Below are 23,678 nucleotides of genomic sequence, written 5' to 3'. Positions count from 1 at the left end.
GTCTAACTGTGTACAAAGTGATAGTCTGAGATTATAGTGACGCGGTGAAATGTTATATCTTGGTCCCTTACATTTACGAGTATTAAATTTAAAATCAACCTCCATTTAATATATTGTCAAATGTGTTCGATGCATAGCCAGCGTTTTCCCAACCTGGGCAAGCATGTTATCGTAATGGAATATTTATGTATTTATATTTCCCGTGCGAGATTTAACCTAGATTAAATATATGTAGTTGGTATGTGCGCCATACATTTTTCTTTATTTGGTAATACAGATACGATTGCTTTGTAAGACAGTAAATCAAAAGGTAAGGTGCGTTCATACACTACTCAATATGAAATATTGCCAATCACAAAAACAATGTCCGTTCTTTATTCCTCGTACTTTCTTCAGCAAGTACCTTTCCCTTCAAGCAATTTTATTTCCGTCTCCTTTCTTTAGTATACACTATTTGGCAACTATTCTACCTTAACGTAATATACAATATTTCAACAACTCGCTGCAAACACCATTAGTTTTTCTGTTACGGTCTACACTTGTCCCCATTACTATCGAGTCAAACATATGATGAGAGTTATATTAAGTAAATGTACGGTAATTACCTGATGCAATTATTCACCTTGAAACGTCAAAATAGGTAGATTCATTTGTGGCATTTACGTTATATATATATATATATATATATATATATATATATATATATATATATATATATATATATATATATATAACTTTTGATGAAGTTTCAACACCAATTATCTCTTTCCAGCATTCCCCATTCTCAAGTATTGTGGTCATTTCCATAAAACGAATCACGCCAATGATTCGCCAATATCACCTGTCAAAAAGTGCTTTATCATTATTATTGTATCGTTCAGGATATTATTGTTGTCCTTATTATTATTATTATTATTATTATTAGTAGTAGTAGTAGTAGTAGTAGTATTAGTATTAGTATTATTTCAACACCGAGTTGCCAACTACGCTTTCGAAACAAAATCTGTCTTATGGCTACTTTTTGATTTATTGAAATTTTCCATATTGTATATTGAATTGAAATTTTCCATCCTGTATAACGAATTGTTAATACAAACTGATCGTGATTATCATCCTATTGTTGAACTTTTGATGCCCTGATATTCCTGTAGGATTACAGGGCACAAAATTCATGAGCTAAATCTAATAAGAGACCTACATTTTCTACATTATCAATCTAATCTGAGACATAAGTTACTATATCTGGGACTTACCTTCTTCGGGGGCCCCGAGTGGCCGAGTGGTCTAAAGCGCTCTCCGTTACCGATCATTGCCATCTCACCTCTGTCTGCGTGGGTTCGAGTCTCGGATTTAGCCAATGTGGGTATGTGAGAAAGCTTGCCAGTAGCTTCTCGTGGGTCAGTGGTTCTTTCTGGGATTTTCCCGGGTTCTTCCTCCACCATTAATACTGGCCGCCATGTATAGCCTATCGTGTGCTGAAAAATGGCGTTAAACCCAACAACAACAATTTACCTTTTTCTACAGTATCAATCTAATATGAGACATAAGTTACTGTATCTGGGACTTACCTTTTTCTACATTATCAATCTAATCAGAAATAAAACTTACTGTACATGCGTTTTATTCTATCAGAGACAAATTACCGCAATGTGTGTTATTGTATCAAAGACATAAATTACCGTAATGGGATTTATTGAATCAGAGACAAATCCTGTATCTCAGTTTATTGTACCAGACAAATTACTGAACATTGGTGTTATTGTATCAGAGACAAATTACTGTATCCGTTTTATCATCTTCTACTTCATCAGCATTTATATCATAATTTCTTTGGCAACTGCCTGCGTTCACTGTACATGAATTTGTCTATTTGTATTTCGAATAAATGAATCTTCAAGATATTTTTCAAAGTTGCAAAAAATATTTTTAAAAATCATTTTTAGAGATGACAAGCAGTACAAGGTACCTTGAAGTTTGTTTTTATTTACTGGATATACTTTCTTTTCTAGCAATCACTTTTTAATCAAGGCAAGTTGACAGCAAATTTTGTCTCCCTCTTTTCAGACGAAATCCTGGCAAGTGTTTTTCAACTAGTATTTTATTCTTTTCTTTATATTCAAAATAAACAATTCCTAGCATCGTATAGTACTTACGAAAAACAAAGGACCCACTAAAGTGTTGGTGTCGAGTTTAAGTTACCAGGATGAACTGAGTGATACATACCACCGTCAGTTTCCTTTGATATTCGTTGTCGCTTGCCCTTGGATGCAAAGGACTGATATGGCCTGTTGTCGTTTCCCAGCTACCATGGAGATCGTACGTCATCAAACTAACGAAATCTACATACCTGCAGCGAGTAAAATATATGTTTAATGGAGAATGGTTACTTTAACAGTGAGATTAATTAGGATGTATAAATCTACCCTGAAGGCTCCTCAAATTTTAAGTCAGACTAGTAAACACAGTTTATAAGCTAACGGTACATATTTCCTGATACAATCTGAGATAAAGGGTGTGAGCATTTTACAGCAGCATAAAGTAATCCTGGATCTACTACACAAATCAGTTGTAGATCATTAGTATACTGATGTCAAGTTCAAGTTATCATGACAATGCGCAATAAATGTATTGGTCAAGGAGAATATGTTACAATTATAGAGATAAAATGAAAGGTTTAAAATGGCACATATTTTTGAATTCGCATGTGCTCCCTAACAATTAATACCACGTTATTAAATAGGTTTGATAGTCAAAAGCTAACATAAAGCAAGAAATAATTACATGAATTTTCATAACGTTATGGGAAATTAGATGAAACAGTACTACAAGGAAGCATACATCTAAAAAATACAAAATGGAAAATGGGTCCAAAACCTTGGCTTTATGAAACGATATGGCAAAAAATGAGTACTCGATTCATTTAGAAATTTGTTTCTTAATCCTAACAAAATATGAGAATAACAAATACAGCTTTATAAGCCGACAAGATTAAACATAATTGACTGGACACCAATGAAAACCCTGTAATTGAATATGGCACGAAAATGTAGCCACTTTCTGGGCTACAAATTCTCTGAATGCACATATTAAATAGTTTGGATAAATACTTAGGAAACCAACTTTATCGTAAGAAAATTGTTGCCTTAAAAATCAAACAAAAAGAAAACAAAAGAATATAAACTATGAATACTTGGCTATTTCCGGTATATCATAGCCGACAAGGATGGTATACTCTCCAGCGGGAACGGATGCAGTCAGAAGAAGCCGTCTTCGTGTTGTTTTGACAGCTTCTCTTTGGAATGCCCGGCTCATTTCCTGTTTGACAAAGGTGCGGTAAGAGTTAACTTCCTTTACTTGAAGAAACGGGATTTCTTGTCAGTTCTGTTCACAATACTTAACTGATCATATTAACGTTAGGATCGTACCTTCCGCTACTCCCCCAAATTATTTCACCCCTAATGACCAACACTTTCGTCTTTACCGTCTATGCATCCATTATACATTAAGAGCATCTTTTAAGATCACATGACATTTACTCACACCACCCCCATTTCCGCTACGAGTGCTACCTGTATACCGGGATGTTGATCACTAAGCTTAAGCAAAATATCAACCAGAACGTTTGCATTCGCGGAGAGCTGGGGTATGATTTAATCGAATACGTTAAATGATCACACCATAAGCGGTAGAACAAATGAAGGTCAATATTAATAAATGAGGGCAACGTATATCGGCTGTGATGTTGCTAAACTAGAATAAAAACGGGTCGTACCTATATCATTTCCTGGACAAATGTAAAAGATACGTTGATAAGGAACCAGAGCGAGTTTGTGCTAACTTAAATGTGGTTTGATAAACGCCAGAGCCGCCCTATCAAACTCCCTCTTCCCTTAAACCAGATTTCGAACGAAAAGTTGAAGCAGGAGAAAATAGACTGCTATTGACAGTAGAAGGAAATAGACTGCGATTGCTAACAGGAGAAAATATAGTGCGAATTCCAGCATAACGGTTCTTTTTACCGGATTTAATATTTGCGTTCAAGTGCTTCACTAGTCGATACTAATATCTTCTCTGGTTCTTGAACCGAGATTCATAAATGACGTGCAAGGTCACGAGACAAGTCACAGTCTGCCTAGCGAATGACCCACAAGTCAAGATGTCTAAACTTGCGAAGTGGAATCCTAGTATTCCCCTTTCAAAGGAAGAAAGTCTTTGACGGCCACGACCAATACTTTCAGTAGGTTTAAGGGGTCCCGAGTGGCCGAGTGGTCTAAAGCGCTTACCGTTACGGATAACTGCATCTCACCTAAGTCTGCACGGGTTCGAGTCTCGGATTCGGCCAATGTGTGTATGTGAGAGAACTTGTCAGTAGCTTCTCGTAGTACGGTGGTTCTTCCCTGGTTTTTCCTGGGTTCTTCCACCACCATTTACACTGGCCGCCATGTATATCCCATCTTATACTGAAAAATGGCGTTAAACCCTACAAAAGCAGCAGTAGGCTTACAGTAACACTTCAGGGAACAAACGAGTTTCTGACGTATAGCCTCTCTGGAAGGTTCTAACGAGAAAAAGGGATCGAATAATCATTTTTTTCTGCATGCTGTCGTCCAATTGTACTGCGTGACAAAGCACGTTTGCGTTTTTGAAAACAAACCATCTACACGAAATTGCTAACTCTACATGTTGAAGCCAAGGCAATTAATAAATTTGTTTTATATGATATGAGCTTCAAATGACATGGGTCCGAGCTTGGAAGAATCGAGGCAAGTTACAGCCCACGGGCGGTTCCATTTGATCACCAAACACTTGAACAAAACTACTCAGATTATAGTTGGACAACAATGATTTTGTCATGGTTCACATCTGCATTCTTATGGCGTCTAATTGTGTCAGATATTACATCAATAACTATTCGTGGTGATTGTGTCACTTTTCTTCTCCTAACAAACAAATAGAGAAAATGTCAGTTAACTGTAACGGTATGATCCAACTGTCCTATCATCAGGTTACAGGGACCTTTGTATGTCTTTGAAGTGAAAGACATCCTAGGTCATACAATTCTCTCCACGTTCGCAAGTTTCACGTCTTTCCCACGCAGCACCCATCTGAAAAGAGCAATGCGTAAAGACGAATTCTGTTTAGACAGAGAAGAAAGACTTGCGTTCTGGTTTGCTCGAGTAGATTTGAAAAACGTTTACATTTTCATGGGAACGCATATAGCGTTATTTGGAAGAGCACTTATTCGCGCTTTCCGATCTCCATGTCTTTTTGAATCATTCTGATTATCAGAACAGTGAGAAGGAGTTTATCGACCGAGTTAAATACCAATCTTCCACGTCTTGCTAAAGCTAAACAACTTGCGATTCCACCTGATCACAAACAAGTAAACAGTTGAATAGCCCACAGAGAATAGAACAAATGGAAAACCAACCAGTGAAGAAACCATTGCAAAGTCTATACCTTTCTCAGTAACGACTCGGCCAGAACATTGAGTCTTCTCCGAATATGTCGTAGCTTTAACGTTACTTGTAAGACTGCAGTGCCAATGAAGAAAATCCCAAACAAGGAAGATTTATGATCTGGTGCTTCGTTATTTGATGAGGCAAATGATAATATCTGCACCCCAAGTCGTGCCGCGAATGAAAGGTGTTGCTTATGGCTTTCACACTGATAATAGTAATGCGTTGAATTTTTTCTCTGGATTCTCACTGACCGTGGTAAAGCCTAACAACAAACCGTGTTGTGATGCGTGCAATCCGTTTAGAGAGGGGTTGCACACAAAATATAGAAACTCCTTGCACAGAATGGACGAAATGCTGGGAAAGATTCCATCTCTACCTCTTGAAAAAAATCTCAATTGTACAAGAAGATTGAGCAGCTAGCTCAGGTCTATAATCGTAATCTCTGTTATAGATTATGTCAGGTTATATTTTGCCGTCTCCTTAGACGAGGTTGACTGGAAAAAGTGGACAACGACACAGTAGACGACATTGGTGAACGTGCTTGTCGTGATATTAAGCCCTAGCTGTTAAACTGTTTTAGAACTGAACCGGATAAACTTAACGGGACGAGGAAAATACTGTGAATATTAAATAATTCAGATCCAGATCTTTGTGCGATTTCTTTTCTCCTCAGGGACTACCTGACAGACCGCGCCCATTCGATGCTGAACTTCGATGCAGTTGTGAATCTCTTGAGCTGACATACATCAATCACAGGTTGCACCATGTCCTTTGCCTTTGGCATCAGACACAGTCCATTTACGATCAATCTTTGCTTCCTGCATGGAATAGATAGCTAAGCTATTACTTTCCTTCCACAACAACGGCATTTCATTGAAATGGCATGGGACATCCATCATAGAAGAAGTCGAACGTGGAAGGAGATTGAAGCCAGACACCCTTAACCCCTCCAAACTACTTGTATCACCTATTCATTGTGTTGGAACAGATCCACCCAAGCCTGTCTAAATGTTTCGAACTCTGGAGCCTACTGGACTACTAATGATGTTGAGGTTGAGGTTCCTTTGGCCTAAGCTAGATTTTGTCGCTAACAACAATTGTCCACCTGCTCCGGAAGCAAAATGACTGTTGATGATTGGAGTTACTTGCTTCTTCTTTTGGTATCGAACATCGAAACGCTGCGACTTTTACTGCCGAAAAGAGGAAACATGCCGAGCGAGATGCAGGGGTAGTTCATGCGCATCCTGCTTTCTCACAGCTCCAGTACAGCTTCCAAATAGCAGAAAGGATCGTATCTCTTCTGTAAGATCAGCCATACATACTGGTCTACGAAGGTATCGTTCCTCAGCAAGTCAAGACCTGAAAATGCTGTATGGGAATTGCTTAACAATGTGATGTCCATATGATAATGAGTTTCCATAGTATATTCAACTTGTTTTTATATGCAGTCTGGAAAACTCGACGTTAGTCTTTATAGAACCGAGAAGAGGTGATGTCAAAACGTAGACGTATCTATTTCAGCATTAAAAACATCAACGTTATTTGGTTCTTCATGCGAATTGTGCCATGTGGCCAAAAACGAAAGTGGTAGCCGACTTAACGTAACGATTTCATAATGTTCTGTACCCTTCGAAATCTCTGATAAGTAATAGACAATTTAATTGATCTCAAGTAAATAATGGAAAAATTGATATCTTCATTATCTACATATACCAAGGCTTAACGTGACATGCCTATGGGGGTGTGGGCATTAATTCAGAGACGTACTGCGGTAAATCTCTTCCGCCGCAGATTTTGAAGCTGAATTCGTTTAGTTCCATAGTTATGTTCGGACTCTGACATCGATCGAGGTTAGTCTCTTCGCGGGCGCGGTTATCGTGCTTCAGCAAACCTTTTTCATTGATGAAACTCGTGTCCACAAACATGGCTGTAGGGGGATAATCGATGGATGTCTACTGAGATATGAAGATTGAAGTAGTCATCATGAGGGGAAAAGTGGAAAGATAACGAGATCCCTCCAGGTAAAAATATGCGGCGTCCGGCAATGATAGCCTGGTTATTCGAACAGACCGATTGACGGGTCCCTGTAATGACGAAGAGAAGACAGGTCGACATCTTTGCAGTCCCACTTAATAGCTCTACTGACATTGATCCAAGCACCACCAGGACGGCCTGCCAAAAATAAGCTGGAGAAAATCTCCCGTAAAGATAGGCTGCAAACCCATGTGTCAGAAGGTACCACAGATTCATTTCCTCTTAGAAAGGCGTAACGATGAAAAGTATGTAAGCTCTCCACACAAGAATTTTTGAAGCCATTTCCCTGACATTTCACTTCATTTTCTATTCTGAATGAAGATTAGTAGATGGCAGTGCATTTGATTCAGGAAGAGCGAGTTCTGCAATTTCCAGGAAATTATGGACTCATTGGCAAAAACGAGGAATATCTTGCCAATGGGGAGGGACAGAACTGCATATCCAATAACGAAAACTATTCCATGTTTTAGGTGCAAACTCAGAATAGGTCTTCGATGGCTTCCTTGCGCTCCCTTCTCGTTGCTTTCAACTTCGCTTCGAACATACACACGTGATTTTCGACCACGCTATGCAGATATCAGCACGTTTAGAGGAAAACGCAATACGAAGATGTTATGCACATGTGGTGAGCAACCTCCGAGACAGCGCATCCCTTGCATTTTGTAAAGTTGGTCGCTTTTGTGTTCTAAAATAACAAAAAAAGCGACATAGACAATAACTAGAATAAAAATGAAAACTGATTTTAATACTAACCGTAAAAGCGAGAAAAGATCTAATAAATCAAAGGAAAATGCATAGTATGTACTGCAACTACACATAAATATAGAAGCAAAACGTTCAACTTATCAAACCGAAACAGCCACATTGTCGGTGGCAAAGTTGTCAGTGAGTGGAAAATATGAAAACATTACAAAGAAAATTGAAAAGAGATGCAAAAGCTTATACAAAGATAAAATGATTGATATATATAGCAAAGTGAGATTCAAAAGCCAATTATAGGCAGACTATCCCGACATATTTTCATACTTTAACTAAGTATGTTATATTCTCTGTCATCTATAAGTAAATTAGTATGTAGTGCTCTCTGTAAACGGGGTACGAGTCGACTTCCTAACACAGCAAAGATTGACCTCGTACATGCCACCCTGCTCATAAACTGGTCACACAGTAAACACAGCACCTGGGTTGTGTTACATGCAAACAGACTCGTGCCAGACAATTTTAATTTGGAAATATTATCCTTCACCATACATTAATCTATACACAGAAGTACACAAAATATTTTATACTAAAAAGATTATGTAAACTCGTTTTCTTAATTGTATGCTTTGATTACCCCTATCTATATTTACGACAACTCCTACAAGCAAGCATCGCATGTACAACGCATGTACTCGTCTAACCTACCGACGATGATGCAAAACAAACGTGGCAATTAATACTAGGTTACAATACCCCAGTAAACCTAGGTCAATATTTGACATTATTTAACGGCTGCGCGACAGAAAATCTTAGAAAATGAACAGAAAGATAAAGCATATGTATTATATAGTACAGTTTGATGGAATGCATACTAAGGAAATTTGTGCAAGACGTTTTTCTCAATTCAGCTTCCATTTTATCTTGGTCACCATTGCACGTGCTGTTATCACATGGTTCGTATTCACATCAATGCGTGTCGTCATATCCTTAGCATGTTTGATTTTCTGGCGATTGTTTGATCATTTTTGCCAGATCAGCCCACAATTGATATTTGCAACATTCTACAATCCACTGAGATACACAATTTTCAAAACGAGGAAATTTAGATCTTAACTCTGGGGTTTTGCGCATTTAATGATTTGGATTTTGGTAGCAATGTTAGCCTCAAAGACCAGATCTAAATTTCGAAGGTCACGTTTTTCTTTCTATTAATCACAACTAATATGACATTAGGAAACTGGGTTCAAGAGTCATGGTATCATTGTAGTAACAAGAGTTTAAACTAACTTTCAAATTATTATTGATTCTATTTACTATAACTTACATTTTAGTAAATAAGCTATAGTTTATACTGATTTAATGTCAATAGTCAAAAACACGTTATGAATCTTCTTCCCTATAAATGAACAACATTATTTAACAACACGTTATGAATCTTCTTCCCTATAAATGAACAACATTATTTAACAACACGTTATGAATCTTCTTCCCTATAAATGAACAACATTATTTAACACGTTATGAATCTTCTTCCCTATAAATGAACAACATTATTTAACAACACGTTATGAATCTTCTTCCCTATAAATGAACAACATTATTTAACAACACGAACTTCTTGTGTACACGATCTGACTTTTCAAATAAACGTATAAAAGTATTTTTAAAATATTTTAAAATAGGGAAGGATTCAACTGTATGTACACTTTTCATACATGCCTACGTTGTCTACATTATATATTTAGAATGCTAGACGAATTAGCCACATCTTGCACGTCCAACTTTTAAAATGTGCTTTCTTTACCACTTATTTGCTTATAATAGCAACCTTTTGTAATAAATTCATTTTTTAAAGATCATTTAAGTAAAAGATTACATTCATCAAAACTTGCAGGTGAGAAATTACTGAAATTGGTACACAACTACACAATTATTTATTCATTTACTCTAATTATGGTAAAAGTGTAGCATTGTAGGGTGCCATATCCAGGAAAATAACATTTAAAAATTACCTTCAACAAAAGAACATAATTCTTCTTGTCGCTCAGATCACCACCTCTTTGTCCTGGATATTCCCAGTTGATGTCCAGTCCGTCAAACTTGTGCCGGCGTAAAAAGTCGATGGTGGATTGAATGAATGTTGACCTTGCAGAACGTGTTGCTGCCATACGAGTGAAATCATGAGTAGCTGCATTCCATCCACCAACTGATATCAGAATATTTAGATCTTTGGCCTCGTTTCTTAGCATATTCAGCCTGCGGTATCTAATGCAGATTGATCAAGAGAGTTGAAAATGTGATTTCCTTATCATTTTATAATAATCATTGTACATGGTTACATAAAACAAAAATTACAGTGGTGAAGGAACGTGAGATTTGATTGCTACAGCCCTGGAGAGTTATGTAATCACATCGTACACTGGACTTATCAAATCCTTCGTATGTAGCAGCCAGAAATCTACAGATTTTACTTATTTGTTTATAAAAGTGACACCAAAATAGACTGACGTGAAAATGTATGGATTCATTTATGAGCTTTATCCATTATAAGACAAGTTATGTTTCCAAGATTCAGACATCCGATTCTACGATTCTGATCGATAAAAACAGTGTGGCTCTCTAACTATGCTTGACGGGGCCGCTCTCTAAATATGCTTGACGGGGCCTTAAACAGAAATCTGTTGCAAAACCAAGCAAGCAGGAGCCAAAATTCTTCTAAATGTTGTTGTAAAATACTGGAAATACAACTCGTTCAGTGTCTCATCAATATAATGGTGTACAAAAACTTGGGCTGAATACAATATTCCTAAGTAAAATTATGCTTCAACAAGCAAAGTTAGAAGAACAGGCACGTGGGGTTCACAACTCTTGTAAAGGATGATGTGGAGTACTTGACATTAAACTAAGTCAAGGCATCATCAACACAGCAATATAAAGTCACAAGACAATACTAGAGAAATCAAGCAAAATACATTCGATCACAGACAGTGGCGTAAACTCTGTACATGGTCCCGAGGGCTACCGGAAATTTAATTCATTCAAGGTCTCAATAATCTGCAACTACATACCAAATGTCGCTGAACTCCAGCAACCTTTGGTGAAGTTATCTTAAAGTATGTCCGGATCAAACGCATTTATTCGAACCCAGTTACTTTTGAAACAATGCACGATAGACTCATTAGCTTCTAAGATAGAAAGGACACAGAGGTAGCTACACTTAGCAGGATATTAACAAAACTAGAATTCTCGATACCGGAACCCTCCTAAAATCGTAAGAATATCAACATGCGCGTCCCATTCTTTGCTGTTTTCCACCCAGATTCAACAAATTTATAACGTCATTCTGGCACAAGATCGAATCAACCGAACGTATGAATGGTATAAATCAACCAGTTCCTTTTGCTGCGCACTGTAGACCTGCACGTAAAAGGTTCAAGCACACACTGCAAAGATAAAACTTATCTAATGTGCAAGAATATGCTTGAGACCAAATCGTTCAGAAGCTGGACGACAGTAGTTGACTTCAATGTCAGTCAGAAGTTAGAATGTCAAAAAATGTAATACATCTTCTAAACAGCAAAATCTGCGCCAATATGATAACAAAACCATAAATTTAATAAAACGAACACAATAACCACAAGAGTCACATTCACAACAAGATCAGCGCGAAACTCACCAACCACTACAACTTGACTTGGCGTTCAATCAAGTCCATTGAGATGCTAGTGACTGAATTAAACCTGGGCTGGACCGATATGCAACGTACACGTACTGAACGATACTGGACCGATACGCAACGTACACGTACTGAAGATACTGGATATCACCAGTCAAAACTCTTGTGGAGTATAGCCTATATCAAAAAGTATAACTTTCACAATGCGGTCTTATCAAATTACAGAAAGTCATCAATTAAACGGACGTACGCAACCTTTGTGATAATATTTATGGAAGTAAAACATTCCAGAACTGTTTACCTGCATTTTATTATTATTATTATTATTATTATTAACTCGTGTCCATTATCCTGGTACGCCATTCTCTTGAGATTTACTTTAGTATCCAACTGCATAATTTTACCGTGATATATTTTGTAAATTTCGTAGACGGCGCTTATCTTTCGCTGCGTATTATTTCCGTTGTTGGCCTCGTATTTGTAATTAGGTCGAAACGTTTAGCTTCTGTGTGCGATAGATACAATTCCTTCTTTGATTGTAAAACTTTGTAAGACTGACGACAGCACAAAATAGTTTATCAGTATTAAGACTGTTTCAGATAGTTTCATTTGCACAGACTTATCTCTGATACCTTGCTTTTCTTCGTTTAAATATTTTTGTTTACAATTATTTCTCGGTTGCATTTGCAGCATTCAATGCATGTGACACTATGTTCCTTCGGAATACTTCACCTCAGGCAAGGCGTGTGTCACATATTGATTGTAAAATGTTGGTTTGATTTTAGTGTTAACTGAATGTTCTGAATAGAATACATCTTACCATGTTAAATAATCTTTATATACTTGCAAGAAACGGTTATTTTATTTTACTTTATCCATTTGACCTACATCCCTTCAAATATAATTTATTTGGCTTCCTTCTGTGCTTATTGTGTGTGATTGAAAGTTTTATAAATGTATTGTGTGCGTGTATGTGTGTAATTTGGATTTTTAGCGTAGCTTTCACATTTTTTTATAGTCATATCGTTGTCTGTGGTTTGGCAGTTTATAGTGGTGTGTAGCATTGGGGCATCATGCCGCTGACATGTAGCATGAAGTCCCACCCAGTCACATTATCCTGACACCAGGCCGACCTGTCCTAACACTAACCGCTTAATGCTGAGCGCCAAGCGTTGCACCTGTTAGTGCCATATTTATAAATCTTTGATATGACTCGGCCGGGGTTTGAACCCGCGACTTCCGCATTCGGGGCAGACGCTCGAACCACTAGGCGGTCAGTATAGATATATTAAAATTGTATACAAAAGAATATGCACAGGAAAACTGCATAATTTATTGTACAGTTGGCACGATTGCCATACCTACATTGATTGTACAGTTGGCATGATTGCCATACCTACATTGATTGTACAGTTGGCACGATTGCCATACCTACATTGTTTGTTCAGTTGGCACGATTACCAGCCATACCTACATTGATTGTACAGTTGGCACTATTGCCATACCTACATTGATTGTACAGCTGGTACGATTGCCAGCCATACCTACATTGATTGTACAGTTGGCACGATTGTCATACCTACATTGATTGCAGTTTTAAAGAAGTTTAACTGTCCCCATGATTGCATCAACATTTGATTTTTATTACCCATTATTTATTTTCAAATTCCGTAGACCAATTTAAACTCTTGTACTGTAGTCGTTCTTCTAATACATCATTTAGATTGTAGTCGCCATATATTGTTTATCATTCCTTCCATTTTGTGTTGCTTACTAGTGATATTCAGATACTTCTCTCCTTTTAACATATCAGACATTTTAAAATCACTCCAATTTTTATTACACTTGTTTTCAAATACATTCTAAAATCTACACCAAATAGGCAACTTATTCCTTTCTCTTATAAACTTCTTTAAAACCATCCTGCGATAAAGGCTGATTCAGCTAATTTGAAACTTAATTTGAACGTGATCTGTAAATATGCCTATTTTCTCCAACGTTTGAGTAATACTACTTATTTGTCATTATTTTAATTAACAAAATATCATTTTTATTTTTAATGTTAATCCACTCTTTCATCCTGTCCAAAACAAATATCTTTTAATGCCATTTTTGTTAATTTCACATTAATGAAATTTCAAAATTTCTTGTCTAAAAACGGTTAAAATAAATACAACGTAGCTGGGTCCCATTTGTGATGTGTACGTATCAACAGAAATTACTGCACATGCTGTGTTCAGAGTTAAATAATTTTCCGAGTGCCCCTAAGAAGTGCTGGTCTGGTGTTTTTGAATTGGAAGTTTAATGTGCTCGTATCCCTATAGTGGATTTATAAGAAACAAAACAGCAATCAAAACAATAATTGGTCCCTGTCTCACATATGCACTACTTCCAGATACCTACAAATCTTCGTCGTTTGATTCCAGTGCTTCCAGTCTGTTTTCCACCACATCAGCAAAGGCAAAAATCACATGCGTACACAACTGAGGTGGTATATTTTCTGGTAGAAATTTTCCAATATCTTGTCTGTATTGAGACCAGTTCGTGTAATAACACACAAGTCGATATTTTCGGCATTCTGAAAAAGAAATAAGCACACAAAAGTTTATTAAGATATCGCTTTATGCCGATATTAAAATGAATTACGATTACAGGCTGTTATACATGCCTTTATATTGGAATGTCAGTAGTATAGGGGGTCGATATACGGACAAGTGGAATATAATATTAAAAAGTCCATAAAATTAAGGGTCGTTAAAAGCACACAATTAAGATATAATGTTAAAATGTGTAAGTTTTGCTCAAATGTTGATCCTGGTGACCATCATAGTATTAGCATTAGGGGCCCTTATACAGAAAAGGGGAAATGTAGTCTTAAAAATGTCCATAGGATTAACAGTATCAGCCGGTTTACGGTCAAGAGTAAATGTAGTGTTAAGAATTTATGTCCGTTTAACCAACACTCATCTATATACTAACCAATTCGCCGTAGGACCTGACCACTGCCACACTTACTAACCATTCCACTGTATGTATGCAGACCCATTTCAAAATGGCGACTGTAATGTTAATTCCCATTGTCTGTATACGGACAAGTCTGTCCCTAAATCAACCCTAATACTGCCAAGATCTACAAATTTAAACTGAATTGAAGTACATGTGTCTTACCTAGTTCAAAATGAATGTGATTTCACATATACTGTTCTAGTGTTGACAGGCGTTCGGGACTATTAATCTAAACAGAACCATCTTAAAACGTACCCGTGATGTGGACGATAACAAACAAATATGATAATTTGTAACCATTCCCAACGCAAATTCCAATAAGTATCCTAGGATATGTTTTCTCACTGAGAATTATCCAAAACTAGGAGTACATTGTAGTTGCTAAAAGAATTTTCACTCGTATATGAAAACTACTCTCCAATGACCTCGAACGGTTGTAGTATTCTTTGAAATACTAAAAAAAGGAAGGCTGTCAAACATTTTGTGTACTTCTATACAGCGTGAAGAAAAATAATCAAAAAATACCAAGCAAAAATTATTAGCAACAACTACGACAATAATAATAATAATAATAATAATAACAACAAAACAAATGCCCAAAGTTCTGAATCTGATCTGGCGAGATTCCTTTTCTTGTCATTATATGGATGTCAATAGGCCGCAAAACATAATAAGATAACGAGTTCATGTGATATTATATTTTATAAACAGGCTTCAAAAATTACAAATGAATTAAGTTCATCATATTCTGCCTGTTCTGCCTTCGCATATTCTATAACCACTTACCAAATCAGAAGCTGAAGAAAAATAGGTCGCTGTGATTAACATGTATCTTGCTGAGAAGTATAGCTTGAGTCTGATGATGCGCAACAGTGACCAAGAAACCGAGAAAAGTACAAACACTTGACCTGATCAATGCGACATGAAAAGGTTAATGTAACCTTTTGTCCGTCATGAAAAGTAACCTGAAAGATGAATATGTCTAGCATGTCCCAAGATTGTACATGCAAACAGTGTCCTAAAAACGGAATAAAATCCCCAAGAAAAATTACGTCAATACCTTTCGAACATAACGACGACAACGCCATCAGACACATAATCACAGACGAGATAAAGGATACTCTTAAATAGCATTACTTGTTTTTACATCTGGTGGATGAATTCCATTTTTCTCTTTTGGTACCGAAACACTTTTGCCTGAAGAGGTCGGTACAGCCGTCATGGCTGAGGTGGCCCTTGCACCTTCTGTTGTCAAGAACGAGTTTTCCGTATATGCTGGAGGGATTGTACTAAAATTGTATGCCAAACTTTCGCCCCTTTCGACTTGACGCAGAAAGTCATTTATTGTTCTTGTCAGCGGATATGGCCACTGTGAAGAATTGCAAGATTGACTAAAATCATCAAGAGGAAGTGACCATATCATTGCTCCTCCATAACCCTCTTCGACGATGAACTTCGTCTGAAAACGAAAATGCGAATATTTGAAAAATAATAACTATAATTTTCGTAATGAGGCCAAATACATTTGATTTATTTTAATCTAGCAAAGAGAGCTGCTTCATCATTCGACTGTAAATGTATTCTATATTTTTGACGAACATTTATAATGAACCGAGTGACCACGTGGTTAGCTAGTCTTTGTCCTGTGATCTCGACGTTTCGTTATCAAGAATCTTGAATTCGTGTTCGACGTCCTCGACTTTTGATATTCTAACTTCAATCGAGATATAGAAATCTGTCCAACCTTGAAAAGTACAAATTTCCAATTCAGAGTACGTGAAATCAAAATAAAAGATGGGTAAAATACGTACGGGAGTGTACAAGTATGACATTTTCTTTGTCCATATCAACTGAGTGAATGAAATTTAAGAAATGAATTAAACTTATATATGAAATACCAATTGAATGTATATTTTTAGAAATAAAACTCTAGCGAAACGCGCGTCTTATCTTTCGATATGGGTTCAAGCATGTAAATCAACAAATGCCAACTTATTTACACCCATTTCTTTTTGTCGACTTAATACTACGATAAGTTTACTAACGTGTCATTCCACTAATAACTGCGCACCGTTGTGATTACTTCAGAATGTTACGTTGCTGTTTGTGACGCGTTCAGCGCTCTGAAACGGTGTGCATTTTGGAGGATAAATACCTCTCTTCTCCATTTATTGCATACCCATTTAATCTTGCATGGCTGATCTGGCGTACAATACAGGTGTTCATATCTGTGATTAAGTATCGCACACCTAAAATTTCCGTACCGCACACCCAGCCGGAACTACTTTTGCAACTTGAAATATTCTATATCAGTGCCCTAATAAACTATAGGAAATGATTTAGTGCTATACGTTTTGAATTATTAAAAATGTCATGTTCGTAATGTTAAGAAATACAAGTATACTGGGTGAAAATGGCCGCTTTTACCGCTGGGGAGAATGGGAGAGTACAATAAGAGGGGGGTAGCAGATACTTCGCCGCTGAAATCTTGGATAGACCTTTTCTAAAAAAAATCTAGACAAATTAAAAAAGACTGGGAGTCCTGTCAAGATTAAAGACATGATTAGAAGTACCCCACGTTCGAGGAAAACTTGACCCCATGTTTATTTAATAGGAGACGTTCCGCGATGTAAATCATCTAAATAAAACGCCAAGCTTAGACATATTCTTTTTCAGCTTTAGAGTTTCAAAACTATGGTCTGCAGAATTGTACTTTAAGGAGCAAGTTAAAGTGGAGGAATTTACAATTCGTCCATTAAAATTACCCAGAAATCGAATGTTTCGTAACTCTGAGAATAAAACAGACCAACATTTGTGTCATAAAGGTAAACGTATCACAGAAAGCAGCAGCAGTTCTGAGTGTGACTTAAATTTAGAAGAATTGTGTCATGTTACAAGGTTATTGCGACTTGTTATGTTACAAGGATATTATGACTTTTTATCATGTTACAAGGTTATTGTGACTTTTTATCATGTTACAAGGTTATTGTGACTTTGTATCATGTTACAAGGTTATTGTGACCTTTTCATCACTGAGGTACACTTGAGGAAGTTTACGTTTGCTTACATTTTTAACTCTTACAACTGTTCAAGTATTAAAAAAGTAAAGAGAACAGTACAATATTGCAATATTGTCTAGAATTGTCTTGCTAAAATATATCAAAATCAATGTTAAAAATCCACGCTGCATGGTAGAAAGAGACCGAATGTTCGATTTCGTCAAAATATGTGCTTAAATTATCACTTTAAGTTCAATGCATCAATAATGTCTTGTATTCAATGAAAACAGAGTTTGAAAGTGCTGTAAAGTATTGGGCTTTCGTTGTAAAAATCAATATATTTAATTAATGTTAACTTTTGAAATTTGCATTGAAATTTGCTTGTAAGCAGGGTATGTATTCAGCAAGTAAAGTAACAAAAGGGCCACATACTGATCCAAGACCTATGTTCCATTTGAGAAATAAGGAAAATGTCCACTTTCATGTGACTGCTGATTAAATCAATTCCTGTTTCCGATATATTTTTCAAAAGTTCACAGCTAAGAGTCAATCTATATTTGCAGTTCAGACAAACCGATGACGCAGCTGCACAGTATAAACCTAGACTTAGCCAATGTGGGTATGTGAGAAAGTTTGCCATTAGATTCTCATGGGTCGGTGGTTCTTCCCGAGGTTTACCCGGGTTCTTATTCCACCATTTCTACTGGTCGCCATGTATAGTCTATCTTGTGCTGAAATATGGAGTTAAACCCTACATCAACAACAACACCAACCTAGGCTTAGCCCCAGTTACATACATGTGGGTTGTACAATATCTTTCATAAAATGCCAAATGACTAATTCATTCTTTTTTAAGTATTCATTAAAAAACATAAAAGAATGTGTGAATAAATAGGTAATATGTAATAAATCCAAAACCACAAATCTGTTTTGTTCCGAGTCGGGGGAAAGAACTCGTTTGATAAGGCGTAGGAACATATGTCACCTCCTGACGGCCTCTATATTTCTATGACGTATCAAACTTGTCATCTCCCCACCTGGAATAAAACATACATTTTGTTGTGTCTATGTATTGTATAGTGATATGAAATGGGTTCATGTTAGAATACCTTTTCTAATATGCTCCGTCTATCTTCGTAGCCTATCCAAGTATCTTTCGTAACAAAATAAGGCACTTGATGCTCGTGGTGCCAAAATTCCCTTCCGTTTCCATGCTCCATTAAATCACATATCTGAAAAGAATGAAGAAAAATGTAGTACGAGCGTCAATGCACGTATTCGCACTTTTAAATTTCAACCTCTTCTGAAGAAACAGGGCTCTTTGATGTCATGACATCTAATTGCCAATTAAATTTGTTTTTAGTTCTTGAGTTGCATTTATTTCAAATACTTTTTTCTCACAGTCTCGCTCACAGGGTTCAAGAAAAATTGTGCAGTAGGTAGCCGTGTTAATAGCTAGTAATCTGGTCAAGGCCTTATGAAAAGTTTGTCATTGCAATTCACGGACCACGAGACCATTAAACCTAGTGAAAGCCTACATTTTTAACAAAATGGATCCTAACATAGGTGTCTTAAAATGTTTCCAGAAATAAAAAGAATTGTATATGATACAGTCCTATAAATTTCACGGCAGAAAAATATATGCACGTTAAAAAGATTTTTGTTTCATCTAAATTGCCATTCCTTACAACTCAAACAACCGGCTCTTCTCCATCATTACTTTCATCTATAATGTAAATAACATACAGAGCCATCCCAGATTGGCAACTATTTCAAAAACAAAAAGCTAAGACCACAAGAAGGATCTGGCTGAAGTTTTGAAAATAAAAGTCTATATACCTTTACAAATTGGTCATCGTAACCATTTAATCACGGGAAAAGTGCATTATATATTGAATAACCAGTTATGTGCTGGTTAACATAAAACTGAAAACAGACTATGACAACGCTCAATCCATAGACATTTGCATGTACTTGTATACGTGCATGCTTGCCAAGCTTGGCATGTTTTCATTTGCATCCATCTTTCAAGATACTTCTAACGGGACAGCGGAATGCTTTAAACGTTTCCATCAAAACTGGACCAATTTTCCATTCACCATGGGTTAACAAAATTATGTCTTGAAACTAGTTAACCATTACGTTTCGCGTATATTTTTTTTCTTTACCTTTGCTTACAGAGCGGAAAGGATCAGTATAGTTTGAACTTTTCATTTTGGTTACCTCATAATAAGCTAGGAATCCGGAGCTGTTGGAATATTTCCCCGGTGGTCCGGATCCCGTTACAGCAGCTCCTATCATAATATCGTATGCTGGATTTCTGAGGGTGAATGTCCGTCCATAGGTCGGTATCCCGATGTTGATGCGGTCTTTACCTAAACCCTTCGATACCCAATAATCCGCTGCCCATTTCTGGAGAATATCATTTTATCCGTTAACTTTTTGTGAAATTATAAATTTTAGCTTTAATAAAGAAATTATATATATATTTGGTAACTTCCAAAAAGACAAACTTAAGCACGTATTGTACAAGTGCCGAGTTGTTTAACAAGAAGCTACCACGACGTTTAACACTGAAAACGTCATGTCAACATTGGCTCGCATTATGGGATAGAACATAACAAACTCTTAATAGAAACAATAAAGAAATTTCTACGTACACTTAGGTATAAAGATTTTCGTCATTATTAGTAGCTCCCCGTGTTTTTAAGGTACGTTAGTCTTTATTAGCAGTTCCCTGTGTTTTTAAGGTACGTTAGTCATTAGCAGCAGTTTCCTGTGTTTTTAAGGTACGTTAGTCATTAGCAGCAGTTCCCCCATGTTTTTAAGGTACGTTAGTCATTAGCAGCAGTTCCCTGTGTTTTTAAGGTACGTTAGTCATTAGCAGTAGTTCCCCATGTTTTTAAGGTACGTTAGTCATTAGCAGTTCCCTGTGTTTTTAAGGTACCTTAGTCATTATTAGTAGCTCCCCGTGTTTTTAAGATACCTTAGTCATTAGCAGCAGTTCCCTGTGTTTTTATGGTACCTTAGTCATTAGCAGCTCCCCCTGTTTCTTAAGGCACGTTACGTATGTACTTATGTGTGCTTTTTATTCCTTAAGAAATAAGAAATTATTTGCAAAACTGGGGGACCATGGTGCAATGCTAGTGGGAAGGAAAACAAATATTGCTTTCATTTCGCAATATGTACAAATAGCAATGAGATGTTATTCAATTATATAGAAAATTTACTAAATGCAATCGCCAACTCTTATTTTGTAAAATAAAGTCGTGAAGTAAGGATCAAAGACTTCATATATGTATTTGTGCCCGTTTAAACGGGCATGTGTCAATGCATAGGTAACAAAGAACACGCAGGTCAGCAAAATCACGTTTTCCTGCCATTTATTCGCTTGCTCAGACACATGGTCTGAACGATCATTTTTATGTAAAAAAATGTCAAAAACACGTTTATAAATTTATTTAAAAGCGTTCAATATTGTAAACTCAGTGGTGCAATTTTGTTTTAGAGCTTAAATTAGTGCACTTTTTAACATACAACCAGCTCAACGAAATATTGGATCCATGATGAATTATATTCAGGATGAACATTTTGGTACATGCCGCAAACATTTAATAGCTAACACACTGACGCCTTCGATTAGGGTCAGTTGTTGCAGCTAGTACTGCCTTGCTCGCCCTATAATGTAATAGCACTCATCATCGTTCAACCTTTGTTTTGTAATTAACTGTACTTATCTACTTCAAAAAACAATGTAGACTTTGATTGGTAATCGCGTTTCGTAATTTTAAAGTGTTTTGTTATGCTTTCTCTTGTGAAATTGTCTTTTGTGGCTTTGTGGTTAAACGTTGACATACTAACTGAGGAATAAAGTGCATTAAATATGAATAATAATCCTAGAGGAAGAGTTTTGTACCACGTTCAATGTTTTCTGGAACCCCCTCTCCGACTGTCTTTCATACAATGGGCTGTTATGTTCTGCTGTGTCGTCCCAGGGGCCATGGAAGTCGTACGCCATGATGCTGGCAAAATCCAGGTATCTGGAGAAAGATGAAATTTTATGGTGTGAAACTGTTGGAAAGTAGCTGAAAGATGTAGAGTCTCGTAGATTGCTATGAACGTGGACAGCAAAATGAAGTAAGTCTAACTTGCTCATCACTCCCATCAGACTTGTACCGCTGTCACATATTTCCTAATTAAACAGGACTCGTGTGCATCCAGTAACGATAATCTACAGTCATGTTGAACATTATTACCAGGTAGATATAGAGACGTTTCAAATTGTGCCAGAATCACAAAGGAGACAAAATATTGCATATTGACGGAAGAAAGTGATGGATAGCTGTTTATAATCAAAACTGTTTACTTATTACAAGAACCTTATGGAATAATATATTTCCCACTTTTACATCACACACACACACACACACACACACACACACACACATATATATATATATATATATATATATATATATATATATATATATATATATATATACACACACACATATATATATATATATATATATATATATATATATATATATATATATATATATATATATATATATATATATAACAGCTTAACACCAGTACGACATAAAAATATATCTCCATGACAAAAAGTTAGCCGAAACAAGTAAAAAATTGACGATTGTGATGTAGTTTTTAAAACAAAATGTCGTACTTATCCATTTCTGGAACGTCATAGCCAGTGTCGATATCCGACTGTCCCGCAGGTATTGCTGCACTAAGAATCAATCGTTCATTTCCAGTCGAATCAGATTCACTATTGAAGGCTTTTCTGAGCCCCTGCAAAAGGTGTAAAAATCTTTGCAACTCTTTCGCACAGAAAATTATTTTAAAAACAACAACTCGCAAATCAAGTGTGTGTGTGCGTGTTTGTTTTGCCAAATTTGGCTGCTTTATTAATCGATAAACCGAACACAAATTAACCGGTTAACAGGTCGTGTTATGTGCCTCATGCTTTATGAACTTTTATACCCTACGATCTCGCCACAATACTTATATATACACCTTTATTTAGCGTTTATATGTATTGCATTCTTCTGCATACTTGGCTACACCTATAGTGCGTGTAATTTGTTGTTTTTTTTAAGTCAGTTTCAAGGTCATTTTCTCATTTTATCGAGCAGACGTCGTAATGTGAATATTTACTATTTTGGCAAGTTTTGAAAAAAAAATGAATAAATATTGAAATTCTAATTTATCAGTTACATTGTAATCGTAATATTTTTACGTATCGGGGTTTCGTCGACTTTCCAGTCCCAAGTTAACCTCTGAAAGTTTGTCAGATTGCCTTCTCGAAACAATCGGCTTTTCAAAGATTTTATGGCGAGGTGTTACTTGCTAAAAATAAAACTCGTGAGATTTCTTTGATTGGCTTGTGTGTGGAAATAAAACGCTCTCCTCTCTTACGATTAACAACCAAGAAGATGTCGTACAAAACATGATTAACGTTGGGAAACTTTTGCGGAAAAATTGTGGCAAGATCCAACCGAGCGCTTTCCTCAGTCGAATCGTGTACTTGTACAGCGTGTTCCATTACAATCTCTATTAAGATGTACGTGCGACATCTTTATCACCAGCAATAAACCTGTATAAAATATGTGATGTAACTGCGTCCGTGACGGAATGTAACATACAGATACCGATACAGATAAATGCGCGCCTGAGGAAATCGGAAGAAACCGCACACACAGATGTATATAGGTTTATGACGGAATAGGTTACTACGATTTCAAGTTCGCTAGCTACAAATTTCCACAATTAACC

General features: G+C 36.5%; 1 protein-coding gene across 2 annotated transcripts in view; it reads right to left on the bottom strand.

The window, feature by feature from the left end:
• The window catches only part of LOC149806064 (putative chitinase 10), a 104,206-nt gene that overhangs the window by 30,987 nt on the left and 49,541 nt on the right, over positions 1-23,678 (bottom strand). For both annotated transcript variants that reach the window (XM_089950941.1, XM_089950942.1), the window contains 9 exons: positions 22,570-22,694; positions 21,796-21,919; positions 20,103-20,291; positions 18,989-19,111; positions 16,018-16,339; positions 14,278-14,452; positions 10,211-10,463; positions 3,191-3,315; positions 2,224-2,347 (listed from right to left, as the gene is read on the bottom strand). In XM_089950941.1, the coding sequence (XP_089807067.1) occupies positions 2,224-2,347; positions 3,191-3,315; positions 10,211-10,463; positions 14,278-14,452; positions 16,018-16,339; positions 18,989-19,111; positions 20,103-20,291; positions 21,796-21,919; positions 22,570-22,694 (1,560 nt within the window). The remainder of the gene's footprint in view (positions 1-2,223; positions 2,348-3,190; positions 3,316-10,210; positions 10,464-14,277; positions 14,453-16,017; positions 16,340-18,988; positions 19,112-20,102; positions 20,292-21,795; positions 21,920-22,569; positions 22,695-23,678) is intronic.

The sequence above is a fragment of the Sinohyriopsis cumingii genome, chromosome 2, assembly GCF_028554795.1.
Source record: "Sinohyriopsis cumingii isolate HCF-2022 chromosome 2, ASM2855479v2, whole genome shotgun sequence".
NCBI lineage: Eukaryota > Metazoa > Mollusca > Bivalvia > Unionida > Unionidae > Sinohyriopsis > Sinohyriopsis cumingii.
The sequence above is the reverse complement of the archived record's forward strand: the minus strand, read 5'-3'. Positions and strand labels throughout refer to the sequence as shown.